Genomic DNA, 16,033 nt, shown 5'->3' with positions numbered 1-16,033 from the left:
TAGGTCCTGCTTACTCTTTCTCTTCTTTGTGTCACTATCTCCATTTTCAGCTTTCCCTCCATTTTCCTTTGTTACTGCACCCGGTAGCCAGAATCTTTCCACCCTCCCTCCATTCCGGCCCAGCCCAGTATGAAATATTTCCTTTTGTTTCCCTCCCCTCTCTCTCTCTCTCTTCTCCTCCCTCACCCACGAGTCCTGCATCTGGCCCTCTCCCTTCTACCTGCACCTGGCAACACCCCCCTGCTCCGCGGCTCTCTTCAGCAACTTGTCAGCAGCAGTGATCAAGACAAGCTGCCGACATCGAGACCTTCCCTCTACAAGTCCCGCCTGTGTGGAAAAAGGAAGTTGAAACAAGCGGGACTCGCAAAGGGTAGGCCCCGACATCAGAAGCTTGTGTCGATCGCTACTGCTGAGTTGCCGAAGAGAGCCGCGGAGCAGGGGGTGTGGCCGGAAGCAGGGAGAGGGAGATAGGAAGGCTGTAGAAGCTCCGGAGCATGACACCGACCCCGGCCAGGATGATTTCTTTTTCAGGCGTGCAGCTTACAAGTCCGGCGTCGCGGCGGGAAATAGCCATGCTGAGCAGTGAGCTCAGCACGTACACAGATGAAAGCCTTGCTTGCTGATTGGTACGGCGGGGCGGGGCCGCCAGACCAATCAGCAAGCAAGGCTTTCATCTGCTCAGCATGGCTATTTCCTGCCGCGACGCCGGACTTGTAAGCTGCACGCCTGCATTGCCAGAATTTAGGTAGGCTGTTTTCATCCCCGTGGGAGTCCCGTGGGCCTGGGGGCATTCCCGTGGGAGTCCCGTGGGCCAGGGGGGGAACCCACGGGATACCCGCGGGATCCCCGTTCCCATGCAGACCTCTAATACAGCTGCGAGTATAGCCCCATTATTACCCATGAGAAAATTGGGGAGGGTCTTAATAAGCTATTTTGGGTCGTTTCTCAGGGTAGAGTTCAGGTCCCCAACCTCCTAAACCTCTGTTTCCATGTTTCCTTTTTTTCTGTTTTTTATTTTAATCTCCATGGGCCATTTTTGGCACAATTTTTCTGGCGGTGGCCATCTTGGATTTTAAACAATCTTTTTTTTCTAAGACTTTTTTCTGCCTCAAAACCCATTGATTTTGTTCAATATTGACAGGGATGGACTGCTCAGCATCTGATCTAATGAATTCTTGTGTCGATTGGGCCAGATTGCCAGCAGAGGAGTATCCATGTATCGCGTACCACAGCACGTGTGAGGAGGGGGTAGGAGCTTTGGGCTTCACCCCCTCCTGGTCATCTAGGACTAGGTAACCAATGTTCTGGTCATTGGGAAAAAAGTCCTACCTAGTACCTGAATCTGGTGACAGGGTAAGTGGGACTAAAGTCCTTAATTCAGCTGAGAACCAAGCAGATGAGAACAAACTTTCCCAAAAAGTAAAGGAAGAGAATTTTTGTTTTTTAAACTTTTTTTTTTACTAGCAGAAAGTAGAATAGAAGCTTGAAGGGAAAGGGAAAATAATATACAGGGTCTGTTCTATGTTATTTTGTTCAAAAAGTTCCAGAACTGATTTTATAAAAATTTATTAAACAGTCTTATAACTTATTCCATTGGGTCCCCTTCAGAGTATTCCTTTTCCCTGTGTATACACTTTTCCCAATGTTGTTTCCACTTCTGGAGACGGTCTTAAATGCATCTTGTGACAAACGGACGTCTTTCCCAAGGTTTGCCACAGGGAAATTAAGGAAAGTATATAAACCCCAGTGCAGAAGGGCTGACCAGGTCAGTGCCCAGGACAATAAACCAGCTGACTACCTGGTGAGTGACAATGTAATGGAAATAGATTAGGAAGGCTTAGACTTACCTGAAGCAGTTCCAGAGCCAGGCAGGAAGAAGCTGCCTTGCTATTGTCCATTGCCTGTAAGGCAGAAAGCTCACAAGCAATTTCCCCTCAGAGAAACGGCATGGGCTGAGGAAGGAATTCCCTTCCCCCATCCAAAGCCAAGGGGGAGTGGTTCTTCCCCTCAGTTTAAAGCCAGGCTCGTTAGAGAGCAGAGGGAGGAAGGAGGAAGAGCAGAACGAGGCTTGGCAGTAGAGCAGAGGCAGGACGGGGCTGAGCAGTTCCTCAGCACTGACTGGGAAATGATGGAGGAACAGGCTGGTAATTTGGCCACTGAATTCCTTCCCCCAGAGCCCATGGTATGGGAAGAAAGTGGGGCTATACAGGAAAGCTGTTCAGAGGAAATGGAGAGCTGAATATCCTGGGAAAGGTCTGTGAACAGAGGTTTTGTCTTGGCTGTATTTCTCTGCTTGCTCTGTGAACTAATGACTGTGGGAGTTACTAGGGAAATAATCCTGTATTGCAATTTTACATGCTGTTTTGCTGGAGTTTGGAAAGGCTACAGTAATCTCCTCTTCAGGTTATGTTCACAGCTGAACCAAACGCCAGGGTGTAATGATGGCTAGTTTAAAGCCCAGAATTTCCTGACTTCCACACTCCGTGAAAGGGCCCAGCTGTAAAGATAGTGCCTTAGCAACTAACTAATTCAATTAGTCTGCCTGCCTTGTAGGGATAAGGAAATTAACCCTCTCAGGGAAAAGCCTGCTCGGGACTAGGGAGAAAGTTCAACCCAGCTAGAGAGAGTGAATGCACTGCAGGACAGCACAACATATTCCTCAGTCACGAACAGGAATGTCTCTTCTGTCAAAGCTACAGGAGAAAGTTATTTGTGTTAACTGTTTCATTGCCCGGAGAGTTATTTGTGTTAACTGTTTCAAGCCCAGAGCTGCTTGCTTGGTGACCAGGAATGAAATGAACTTTTTCTGTTATTTTTGTATGATGATTCATGCTACCAGGAAAACCTGGAGCGGCACAGTAATTCCACGGCCGGTGGCCGAATAAAAGCTTATGTTTTCACCAAGGCCATTCTGACCAAGTGTGATTTTTCAAAACCCTTGGAGAATAAGCTTAGTTGGGCATTTTCCAGAGACTACCAACTTGAAAGGTGACCCTAATTCTAAAGGGACCACGCCAGTAACAAGCTTCATGTCACTACCCGACGGCTCAAGGTGTTCTCAGAGAGCGTGGGTGTGACAATCTTCAGGAGTTGCCAAAAGTTGCTGCGTCAAATTTTGCTTTGTCTTCAATGGTGTCGAATCGCTTTCCTTTCAACGTGGATTTAAGTTTAAGAAACCAGAAAAAGTCAGCTGGGGCCAAGTCAGGAGAGTATGTAGGCTGGGGAAGAACTGTCAATGCATTTTTTGTGAACAATTCATGAATTTTGATGGTGGCGTGAGCATGGGCATTTTCATGATGCAGGAACCATGACTGCTCCCTCCAACGTTCGGCCTCTTCCTCCTGATTCTCTCATGGATTAATTTCAATACTTTCAGATAGTCAATAAAAACCTGTTAACATCACTTTGATGGCGACTGAACTTGCCGAGCCTTTTTCAGTCTTGGCGATGTTTTGGTTCTCCAGTGAGACAATTGAGCTTTGGTTTCCACGTCATAACCATAGACCCATATCTCATCACTAGTTATTTTATCAACAAATGTTTCGTCTATATTTGCCTGCTCAAGAAGATTCTAGCAGATCATGACGTGGTTGTTCTTCTGGTCATCGGGCATCAATCGTGGAACAAACTTTGCCGCAACGCAAGACATCTCCAACTTCTCTGTTAAAATGTTAAAATGAACCAATGGAGATGATGCATTTCTCTGCCAATTCTCTAACAGTTAATCACCGATCAGCATGCACAAGAACCCTCACTTGATCAACATGATCATTATCAGTTGATGTTGATGGTCTTCCAGTTCGCAAATTGTATTCCACTGATTCATGACCAGTTTTGAAACGTGAATACCATTCAAAATACCTTCCACTACTCATGACATGTAAGCCACTTTCAACATTTTATAAGTTTCTGTAGCAGTCTTACCCAGTACCCCCAGAGACCCAAATATAGAAAAAAACGTAAAAAAATTTTTTCGAACGTTCACATGTTGTTATAGGAGGCTTGTGATCCCTAAATCAGTGTTTTTTTTTATTTTGACATTTTAGTAACTTTTGGGGAGGATGTTGTAAAATTGCAACGCTGGGCCTGTAAGGTAGCAGAATTTCAATAGTGTCACTCTCTCTCTGAACACATGTAAGGAATAATTAAAAGTTTATTTGTACTTTACAGCTTATAAAGACCCACCTAAGTTTATGTATATACACAACAACAATAGTATAATAAAGAAAAAAGTAATTTTTATTATCAATTTAATACAAAAAATGAGTATCATATAAAAACGCAAATTTTTCCCTGTGAAGCGCCCATTGACTTCTATCAGCGGTAATCAAGAAATTTCGTGTTTTTGCACAAAAAATTTCATGTTAGCGCAAATCTTTTGGCAGTTTTGTCCCAGCGTTGAATCTTCTCCACTGGTTGTGGGCCAGCAAAGGAAGACACAAGTGTAACCTGTCTGTTGTCAAACCATTTCACAGCACAAATGTTGTGATTTGACTCCACTCTGACATCAAAGCTTCCTCTTCCCTTTTTCTTCAAGCTTTTCTCATCCTCAAGATTACAGTTTGGAAGGCGCACTTGTCTGGCTGTTCCTGTGTAATGAATTCCACAATCCAGCAGCCTAACTATCAATGGGATGCTGGTGAAAAAGTTGTCTGCATAGATAATAATAATAATAATAATAACTTTATTCTTGTATACCGCAATACCATGGAAGTTCAATGCGGTTAACAATAGAAGAGACTGTACATTTACAGCGATGATACATATTACAGTGTTGTTACATTTACAGAGATGTTCAATAATAAAAAGGCATATACTAAAGAAGAGACAGTACGTATATAGCGATGTTACATGTTATAGCGGTGGTAAATGGAGGCAATGAAAAGGCAGGGCAATTAGGTAAAACAGAAATTGAGAAAGAGAGGCCATAGTGGCTTGGGAGGGGGGCGTAGTCAGAGGGAATGGAGGCATGTCGAGGTCAGGAGGATGCAGGGAAGGAGGGAAGGCAGCGTTAGCGGAATTTGTCGAAGAGGTAGGTTTTTAGTGACTTCCTGAACAGGTGGTAGGGCGGGGAGTTGGAGATGAGGGCGGTAAGGCAATTGTTCCATTTGCCCGCTTGGAATGCTAGGGTTCTATCAATGAATCTCTTGTAGAGGCAGCCTTTTAGGGAGGGAAAGGTGAATAGGTGGGCGTTTCGTGTGCGAGAGGGGCCTGCTATTTCAAGGTGCTCAGACAAGTAGATTGGGGAAGATCCTGTAAGAGTTTTGAAACAGAGGCAGGCGAACTTAAAGATGATCCTTGCCTCAACTGGAAGCCAATGGAGTTTGGTGTAGTAGGGGCTAACATGGTCGTATTTTTTGAGATCATAGATGAGGCGGACGGCCGCATTTTGGACTGTTCTAAGACGTTTGATGGTATTTTTATAGGATCCCAGGTAAATAATGTTGCAGTAGTCTAATATGCTTAATACCAGAGATTGAACGAGTAGACGGAAGGCTTGGTGGTCGAAGTAGCGTTTGATGGTGCGCAGTTTCCAGAGGGTACAGAAACATTTTTTCACCTGGGCACTGGTATGGTCATCGAAGGTTAGGGTGCGGTCCAGGATGACTCCAAGGATTTTTATGGTGGGTAAGATAGGGTAATCTAGCCCATTCAATCTGAGGGAAGTGTTTGTTAATTTGTGGTTGGGACTCGCTAGGAAGATTTTGGTTTTTTCAGAGTTCAATTTTAATTTGAGTTTTGAGGTCCACAGTTCTAACTTGGTGAGGATAGATGCGATGAGTTTTTCCGTTTCTAGAGTGAGTGAGGTAATGGGGACAATGATGGTAATGTCATCTGCGTATATGAACGATTTTAGGTTAGAGTTTGCTAGGCTTCGTGCCAGAGGGGTCAAGTAAATATTGAATAGGGAGGGGGATAGGGGAGAGCCTTGTGGGACTCCACAAGGGTTACGCCAGTGGTGGGAGAAGGCTCCATTAGTGTGGACCTGGTAGGTACGGTTTGTTAGGAAGCCTGTGAACCAATCTATTACCTGTCCGGAGATGCCGATGGAGTCAAGGCAGTTGAGCATAATGTCGTGGTCGACCAGGTCGAAGGCACTACTCAGGTCGAATTGAAGTATCAGGGCGCTTTTACCCAGAGAGAACAGGTGGAGGAGGTAATTTGTCAGGGCAGCTAGGACGGTTTCGGTGCTATGATTTGGGCGGAAACCGGACTGGGAGTCATGAAAAATATTGAACTTGTCGAGGTAATTCGTAAGGTTGTTGTTGACAAGACCTTCCATGAGTTTTTGGAAGAGTGGTATGTTGGCGATGGGTCTGTAGTTGGTGATGGAAGAGATTGGCTCCTTGGGTTGTTTAGGGATTGGGGAAATGAGGATGTGGCCAAGTTCGGACGGGAAGTATCCCGTGGACAGGCATAGAGATACCCAATTGAAGAGTTCTGCTTTGAATGATGGGGGGGCGCATTTCATGATGGTGGGAAGACAAGTATCTAATAGGCAGTTGGAATTGGCGTATTTAGAATAAAGTTCGAGGAATAGATTCCAGTCAGGATTTACAAAGGAGGTCCAGGACATGTCGGCTATTGAACCTTCAGTATCTGCTGCGCGTAGGTTGAGTGGGGGATCGGGGCTGTGAGCTGAAAGAGACAGTTTTAGAGTGTGGATTTTGTTCGCGAAGTGGTCGGCTAGAGTGATTGCGGAGGGAGGGAGGTCGGAGGTGGAGCGTTTGTAGTTGTGACTATGTGGAAGTGTGGAAGCAAGTTTCATCACAACATCCCCTGATAGTCCAAGTTCAAATCTTGCCCGTATTCCATTCACACTGCCTTGGTACACATCAAAATCACAAAGTATACCAGAGATTCCAGTCCTTGCCCACAGCTTGAACCCCCATGGGTTTGGCTTGCCACGCATGTACTGTTTGATGCTGCTGAATTTCCCCCTGAAAGGGATCATCATTTCATCAACAGAGTTATGTTCTTCAGGGACCACTTTTAGGCATTTCTCTCTGAAAGCATCAAGCCATGGTCTGAGTTTCCAGAGTTTGTCACTTTTTTGTTCCATCTCAGACACGGTTAGATTGTTCACAAAATGTAATGATGTCAACAGAGACTGGAATCTGTTTCGTGACATTACATCAGCGACAGGACTGTATCTTGTGTCTGCTTCCCAGTACATACGGACTCCAGGCATTTGGACAAGACCCATCTTCAGATACATGCCAATCATCTGCTCTATTTCCTTTGTGTTTGTGTTTATAGATGATTCTGAAAACTTAACTGATTTGTGTTATCTGCCAGAGCGTTGATCATATCTTCTGTCACAAACTTCTGAAAGTACTCCAGTGGTGTGCAGAGGGAATGGACATCATTACTCCAAAGCAGGCAACAGGGTTGTATGACTTCATGGCCAGATAAACAGACCTATTTACACATTCAACCATCCAATGGTGTTGCAGAACTGAACAATAGGTTCTATTAGTAATGTACATGAAGTTTTAAAAAGAAAAAAAATGGGGGAGGGTTTATTTTGTAGCCTTAAATGTGATGTTGTAATATTACAACACTGGTTCTCAGGGGGTTAAAACAGAACTTCATGCTATAGCGCTGTATATTGAGGTCGCACATGATGATAAATAGCTGATCACGAAAACACACTTTCACAAAAACTGCTGTAGTTTGGAGACAAAAATAGATATCAACAAACGGAAAAAAGGAGGTTACTCAACACTGCCTAGAACAGTGGTCTCAAACTCAAACCCTTTGCGGGGCCACATTTTAAATTTGTAGGTACTTGGAGGGCCGCAGAAAAAATAGTTAATGTCTTATTAAAGAAACTAGTGTTTAAGCCCGTTACATTAACGGGTGCTAGAGTAGATGTCTGTCTATCTTTTTTTTTTTTTTTTTCTCTCTCTCTCCGTGTATGCTGTCATTCTTTCTGTCTGTGTCTCTCCCTGGCTCCCTGTCTCTCTTTCTTTATGTCTCTGTCTCCCTGGCCCCCTGCCTGCCTGTATTTCTCTGTTGTGCCATGCCTGCCTGACTCTCTGTGACCCCTTTCCTATGTCCTTAGTGTCCCATCTTGTCTTTAGTGCTCTCAGTACCTCCTTCCTATGTCCTTAGTGCCCCCAGTGCCACCTTCCTATGTCCTTAGTGTCCCATCCTATGTCCTTAGTGACCTCAGTGCCTCCTTCCTGTCCTTAGTGCCCCCAGTGCCACCTTCCTATGCTCTTAGTGCCCCCAGTGCCTCCTTCCTGTCCTTAGTATCCCATCCTATGTTCTCAGTGCCTCCTTCCTATGTCCTTATTGCCCCTTCCTATGTCCTTAGTGCCTTCAGTGCCTCCTATGTCCTCAGTGCCCCCAGTGCCACCTTCCTATGTCCTTAGTGTACCATCCTATGTCCTTAGTGCCTTCAGTGCCTCCTTCCTATGTCCTTAGTGCCCCTTCCTATGTCCTTAGTGCCCTCAGTGCCTCCTATGTCCTTAGTACCCTCAGTGCCTCCTATGTCCTTAGTGCCCTCAGTGCCTCCTTCCTATACCCTTAGTGCCCTCAGTACCTCCTATGTTCTTAGTGCCCCCAGTGCTACCTTCCTATGTCCTTAATGCCTCCTATGTTTTTAGTTCCCTCAGTGCCCCCCACCCCCAAAGCCAGCCAGCCTGCCTGCCTCCCTCCCAACCCACCTGTACAGTAGAACCTATCATTTTTCTAACCCTCCCTACCATTCCCCTGTGCAGTAGAACCCTTGAAAGCAGCATGTTTCCATCTCCCCCCCCCGCCACTACCGCCGAAGTGCAGCCGACCTCACTTACCCTCCCATCCGACCCTCCCACCGCGAGGCAACCAGAAACCTCCCAGCTCGAGCTGCGTCCGCAGCACTCTAAACAGGCTGCTTCGCGGCCTTCTACTGCCCGCGATTCCCTCTGCCGCGTCACCGGCAGAGCAAATCAGGGCAGTAGAATGCCGCGAAGCAGCGTGTTTAGAGTGCTGCGGCCGTTGCTAGTCAAGAGGTTTGTCGGGACCTTGGGAAGGGAAGGGGGGAGGCCAGACCGCAGTTGGAGGGTCGGATGGGAGGCTCAATGGGGGATCGGATGCGCCGGGGAGGGGAGGTAGGGGGGGGGCGAAAACGACGACACTGGAAAGGCTCTGAACCCGAGCTGGGAGGAAGACTGGCGTTTGCTGAGGCTGTGGCTGCCTGGAGACTGCGTTCAGCTGCCCAGGAACGCTGTTGGCCTGCACTGGACACTCCAAAGAGGGGAGCAGAAGGAACGGCGGTGGCGACAGTGGTTTCTTTCACAGTGAGTGAGGGGGGGGGAGCTCCAGAGTGTTCCCTGCCGCTGCGTTCTAAAATAGAATCCGGCCACGAATCACACACCACAGCGGCAGGGAACACGAAACTCTAAGTGCGCATGCGGCGCTTAGAGTTTTATTATATAGGATGATAATTTTGCATGAGGTAAAACTCTTTATAGCTTATACAACTTTCCTTTAACAGTTAAAAGGAAAGATATATAAACTATAAAGAGTTTTACCTCATGCAAAATTGTCATTTCTTTAATAAGACATTAACTATTTTTTCTGCGGCCCTCCAAATACTCTATTTTTTCTGCAGCCCTCACATTTAAAGTTTAATATCTTTTCTTTCTCAAAACTGGCACATTTCAATCACTATATTGAAAATAAAATCATTTCCCTACCTTTGTTGTCTGGTGACTTTATTTTTCTGTGCTTTCAACTGTGTTTCCAGGGCCTTCTTGTCCTTTGACTGTTTTTCTCTCCGTCTTCACTTTCTGCCTTGCATCCATCTTTATAAATAAGACAAGCCTTTGAAGGGTGATCAAGAAATAATGTATAAAATTACTCAGAGATGTGAAACTCATAAAGGAAGGCTACAAAACCTCCCTTGGGTAAAGAGTTTACCTTCCAGCCATTGTTATTCTATAAAAATCTTTTTTGATCACAACCTGGAAAGGCTAAAAAGTTCAAACTGTTTCAAAAGTTCAAAATAACTGGTTTGTTCTTGTTGTTAATATCATGCAAACGTCACTGCATACTTGATGAAAAAAATCCACTTAGCTGTTAAACAAGAGTGAGGGGGTCCCAACGTGGCCCCGTTTCGTTCCCAGCTTCAGGGGACCCGATGTAAGCTGGTTCAGATTAAATCCTAGTCGATACTAGTGCTGGAATGGCATAACTGTGTGACTTGCAAACAAACGCATCATAGCTGGGGAGTCAAAAAGATAACTTCCTGCGATTCAGACCCTGAGATCCACACCTGCGTCTGAAACCTCTCTGATGTTGTGATATCAGAGAGGCTTCTGATGCAGGAATTGTTAGCACGAGGAGCCGCCAACCCACTGTTTGAACGGAACGAGCCGGCCAGACATGCTGCTGCTCCAAAAGGAAGGGAAAGGGGAAGAGAAATGCTGTTGATCGTGTCCAGACCGCGGGCCGCAAATAACACCTGGAGAGCCACATGCGGCCCGCGGGCCACGTGTTTGAGACCGCTGGCCTAGAACGTATCAAAAGAACTTCCAGTTGACGCACAATTTAAATTGACCTGGAACTTTTTGAATAGACCTCGTATTTACATCTTCAGAGCAGGTATAAATGTGTTCATGAGAAATTGTGTGTTTTTGGGAGAACTCTGAGAGCCCATTTTATAAAAGCACATAGGTGCCTATGTTATTTTAATAAAAATAAGTACCTTTTTGGAATATTGTCTGAGACATCATGTTATAAAAGTATCCTATTTTTGTAAAAAAATTGGCTAGGTAATGAGCATATGTATATGACTGCCCTCTCTGAGTTGATTTTGTTTTTGTTGTAGATGCTTATGACCAGTCTTTAGAAACAAGTAATGATGTGAAGGAGGAAGATCCAGAACCATTTCACAAGCTTGGGCCAAGTAAGATCTCAATTAAAATGATAGAAAATTGCTTTTGTAGCATGTAAGGGTTTAAAAGAACCTCTGCAAGTTTTGTGAAGACGTTATGCTCTATGTTGCTGAGGTTTGACAATACTGTATTTTCTTTATTAAATAGTTTTAAAGTTTCTCCTAAAAGTACTATGAAATTTTTTTTCCTTCCCAGAATAATCATTTCCTGCCAGCCAAGTTCATATGGAATTCAAAGGGGATTTTCCTGGTATTTTATTACCTAAAAATAAGGTTTGAAAAGGAACAAATATTAAGGGGGAATTCATCAAAGCTCAGTAAAGGTTCATCTTTTACTGCACATTGATGTACCGCTGGATTCAGCAGCCTGCAGAATCCTGGTACTGCAGGTTGCTGAATCCTGTGGTAAAAGAATGCTGCTTGTGTTCCTGGGAAAGTAGTAAGACCAGGAAAGTACATATACCATGCATACAATTTCATTTTTAAATATGCATCTATTACTTTACCCCTTTCTTCTGTACAAAAAAACTAAAACAAAACAACCTGGTGGAATACTACATGGAAAAACTAAAAGATCATACTTAGCAATAAATTTGAGGGAGTTTTCCTTTCATAATTCACTAAATATCTCCCTCCTTTACAAAGCTGCACTAACATTTTTTGTGTCGGCCACAGCAGTAAGAACTCGGATTCTTATAAAATTCCCATGAGCGTTGGAGATCTTACCGCCATGGCCAGCGCTAAAAACGCTAGTGCGGCTTTGTAAATGAGGGGGGTATATGCAGGTATAACAACACCCAAATACCTTGCATGTGAACAACTATTGAAAATTGCCTCTGTAATGTGTGTATGTTTTTCTGAGGACAAGAAGGTTGAATCAGCCATACAGATGGGTCATGTTAATTATTCACATTTGATATACTGTCATTAGCCAAGGCATCAAGGAGGTTTACAAAAGCAGTACATAAGACAATACTATATCAAACAGATGGGTGGGCATTTAGAACCAGAGACAAAAGGAAAGGAATGAATAGCACAATAGAGTTTTCCATTATGTAAGTTTTCCATTAAGTTGCAGAGAAATCTAGGTATTAGCAGGGGGAGGAATGCTAAACCTGTGAGAGGGAAGTGAAGACAGATTAAACTAGTTAAGCAATTAAAGCCAGTTAAAGCTAGTTAAGCAGAAGATTTTAAATTACTGTCTTCAAGAGCAAGGAGGCATAATATCACATGTGGGTGACATCATCCATGAAACCTAGTATGGACACCACCTAGTACACTGTTGCATTAAATTTTTAGGCAGTGTCCATAGTTCGTGCGTGCTGATGCCTTCCCACCTGACATTGACTTACAGGACCATCAGTTCTTCATTTTCCATGGAGCTTCAGCTCATCAAACTTATAATTTTTTCTGCCTTCCCATCCTCTTAACTTCATCCTATGCCCTGTATACTGTATACTTTGGAGGAAAGGCGGGAGAGGGGACATATGATAGAGAGACATTTAAATACCTACGTAATGTAAATGCACATGAGTTGAGTCTCTTTCATTTTAAAGGAAGCTCTGCAATGAGAGGGCATAGGATGAAGTTAAGATGTGATAGGCTCCAGAGTAATCTAAGGAAATACTTTTTTACAGAAAAGGTGGTAGATGCATGGAACAGTCTCCCAGAAGAGGTGTTGGAGACAGAGACTGTGTCTGAATTCAAAAGGACCTGGGATAGGCACGTTGGATCTCTTGGAGAGAGAAAGAGATAATGGTTACTGTAAGGTTTAGCCCCCAAAATGTAAGGTTTTGGAGGGGTAATGTTTAAGCAAAGGCAACCTTACAATCCGACAGGTCCCGGGTTCGATACCTTCGTTGAAGATTCAGTAGGCAGTAAAATTACTGACAAAGACTGCTAAGAGGATTGCATAAAGAATATATATTGCAGAAATAGGCTTAATATTACAGAAAAGCAAGATTTATAGATACATCAATCATTACAATTAATGAGAGAGAAAAGACAGTTTACCTGCCTTACAGAGGGCAAAGAAAGAGAGAGAGGTAAAGAGAAAAAGGGGATGGGGGGGCAGGTGATGCTCCAAGTTCGGGTTCCAGAGAGAGAGATAGAGAGATGATGATGATCCAGAGAGAGCTTTTATAGGTTGGAGTCTTATTCTAAAAATAGAAACTATTGTATTTCCCAGTATCTTTCTGTTTATAATTTGTAAACTGTTTGAAACAATGGTTATTCCAGGACAAACAGGCAGCATATTCTCACATGTAGGGTGACGTCATCCACGGAGCCCAGATGTGGACAGCCTTGCAAGCAGACTTGCTTGTAAAACTTTAAGAAAGTTCGCGACTGCCACACCATACATGCGCGAGTGCCTTCCAGCCCGACGTAGGGCGTCCGTCTCCTCAGTTTTCCATGGAGCCAAGAAGTCCTCTTTCGAAGCTTTGCACTAGACTTAGTTCTACATCTTGCCTTCTCTCATCGCGGCTCGTGTAATTTTTTTCTTACACGGTCGTTGTGTTTTTTGTGCGATTCATTTCTTTTTAAAAAAAAATTTTTGTTTCCTTTTTTCTTTGTGTCACGGCGTGGCCTACACCGCGGCCTCAGTCTATGGGCTTCGATTTTGCCGCGGCTATTTTCCAGTCTATGTCCTGGCCTGTTGCAGGCTTTAAGAAGTGTAGCCGCTGCCAAGGCGCGATATCCCTCACTGACCCACATAAGTGGTGTGCTCAGTATTTAGGACCTGACCATTGTCTGGAGTCGTATGCCCACTGTGCTACCCTTCAACCTCGAGCCATTAAACGTCATCAAGTTCAGGTAGAGAAGATATTCGTCGGTATGGATAGGCCTTTACCTAAGTCCTAACCACTGTTCCCTCTAAGCTGTACACGTGTGCACAACTTGCTGAACCCGCGCACACAAATTAAATGATTTTCACTGCTAAAATGAAATGTTGCAGAAGACCAGCTGTTTCGATTTCCCATTTATCACATTTATTGAAGCGCTATAATATAAATTTTAAGTCATTCACGTTATTCCGTTATCTTTGGCAGTTGAATTTGACACATCACGTGCCCCATAGGGCCATAGCACAACAATATGGCGGAACTTCAGGAAGTCAAAGAATCGGAACACTTCCGATTCTTTGACTTCCTGAAGTTACATTACATTACATTACTGACTTCTATTCCGCCTGTACCTTGCAGTTCTAAGCGGATTACATCAGAAGATAGCTGGACATTTCCAGGAACAAAAGTTACAATTAAGAGAACTGGGCATTTCCAGGAAAAAGTTACAATTAAGGAGCTGGATACATTGTACAATTAAGGAGCTGGTTCATAATAAAGTTTTGAGAAGAGGGTACCAGATAGGTGGAGAGAATAGGAAAAGTGTCGGATGATGCTGGAAGAATACGAGAATGTCAAAGAGTAGACACTGTCACATTGTTGAGTCTTTGGAGGATAATACAGGTAGAGGGTGGGAGGGGGGAGATTGCAAGAGGGGAGGAGAAGGGGGTTAAGCTAGCTGGATAAATTTTTTGAATAGCAGGGTTTTGATTTCTTTACGGAACGTTTTGTAGTCAGTTGTTGCTATGAGCAGGTTGGAGATGTAGGGGTCCAGTTTTGCTGCCTGTGTTGCTAGTAGGTGGTCGTACATCTTTTTGCGCTGAGTTCCCTTGAAAGGGGGGAAAGTGAATGGAGATTGGGTTCTTCTTTGCCTGGATGAGAGGTTCCGATTTAGGCGGTTATTTAGGTGGGTGGGTGCAGTTCCGTTTACTGCTTTGTATAGTAGGCAGTATAGTTTGTATTGAATGCGGGCTTGTATAGGTAGCCAGTGTGAATCTAGGAAGGCATTGGTGATGTGATCAAATTTTCCAAGTGAGTAGATCAGTCTGAGGGCTGTGTTCTGTACAGTCTGTAGTTGTTGTATTAAATATGTGGGGCATGGTAGGTAGAGGATATTGCAGTAGTCCACTAGACTCAGGACTAGGGCTTGGACTATGAGTCTGTATTTATCTTTGTCGAAAAACTTTCTTATTTTTCGTAGGTTGCGCATGGTAAAGAATGCTTTTTGTGTTGTTTTATTGATTTGGACCTGCAAGGTGCAGCATCTGTCTAGTGTAACTCCGAGGAGTTTAAGAATGGGCTGTATGGGGTATTTGGTGGCTTTTATTTCTAACTTGGTTATAGATGGGGTTTTGTCCTTTTCAAGCAATAGAAATTTTGTTTTGTCCAGGTTGAGCTTCAGTTTATGGTCTAGCATCCAATTTTCCACTGCTTCTAGTGTTCTTTTCAGGTTGTCTATTGGAGTGGAATCTTGTGAGTCGAAGGGGAGGAGTATGGTTATGGTTATGTCATCTGCGTAGCTGAATGAAGTTACTTCTAGGTTGTCTAGTATAGTACCAAGGGAGGAGATGAATAGGTTGAAGAGTATGGGCGACAGAAGTGACCCTTGAGGTACTCCACAGGGGTTAGACCAGGAATCCGATATAAGATCTTTTGTTTTTACTCTATATGTTCTTGTTTTGAGGAATCCTTGGAACCAATTGTATACCCCTCCTGAGATCCCTATGGCTTATAGGATCTGAAGAAGTATGGTGTGATCTACCAGGTCAAATGCGGCAGAGAGGTCTAGTTGGATAATCAGCATCCTTCTTCCTTTGCTAAGATGCTGTCGGGCTATATCTAGTAGAGAAACTAGTAGTGTCTCTGTACTGTGGTTGGATCTGAACCCTGATTGTGTGGGGTGAAGTATGTTGTGGTCTTCAAGGTAATTTGTGAGGTATTGTGCTACCAGACCTTCTATTAATTTAGCATATAATGGAATTGAGGCGATGGGTCTGTAGTTGGAAGGGTTATCTATTGGGCCTTTGTGATCTTTCAGTATTGGGGTGATTATGATTTCTCCTTGGTCTTGTGGGTATTGGCCTTCCGTGAGAGTTCCGTCATATTGTTTATTTCATGGAATCATAGTGTGCAGCGTGATACTGCGGTTGTATAACTGTATTCGTTTATTAAATTGCAACCAGATATAACTCTTAAAATGTCTAAACCGCGAATGGTGAAAAGTGTAAAACGCAAGAGAGCTGCAACAGCTTTTAGGTCTGAATGGCTTGAAGAAATTGTTGAAACGGAGACACCGGAATCT

The 16,033-nt window shown here is 44.0% G+C and overlaps 1 protein-coding gene across 7 annotated transcripts in view; it reads left to right on the top strand.

Annotated features, from left to right (window-relative positions):
• Positions 1-16,033, top strand: part of ZNF618 (zinc finger protein 618) — a 771,796-nt gene that overhangs the window by 496,487 nt on the left and 259,276 nt on the right. For all 7 annotated transcript variants that reach the window (XM_033960461.1, XM_033960460.1, XM_033960462.1 and 4 more), the window contains one exon: positions 10,823-10,900. In XM_033960461.1, the coding sequence (XP_033816352.1) occupies positions 10,823-10,900 (78 nt within the window). The remainder of the gene's footprint in view (positions 1-10,822; positions 10,901-16,033) is intronic.

The sequence above is a fragment of the Geotrypetes seraphini genome, chromosome 10, assembly GCF_902459505.1.
Source record: "Geotrypetes seraphini chromosome 10, aGeoSer1.1, whole genome shotgun sequence".
Classification (NCBI taxonomy): Eukaryota; Metazoa; Chordata; class Amphibia; order Gymnophiona; family Dermophiidae; genus Geotrypetes; species Geotrypetes seraphini.
The sequence above is the reverse complement of the archived record's forward strand: the minus strand, read 5'-3'. Positions and strand labels throughout refer to the sequence as shown.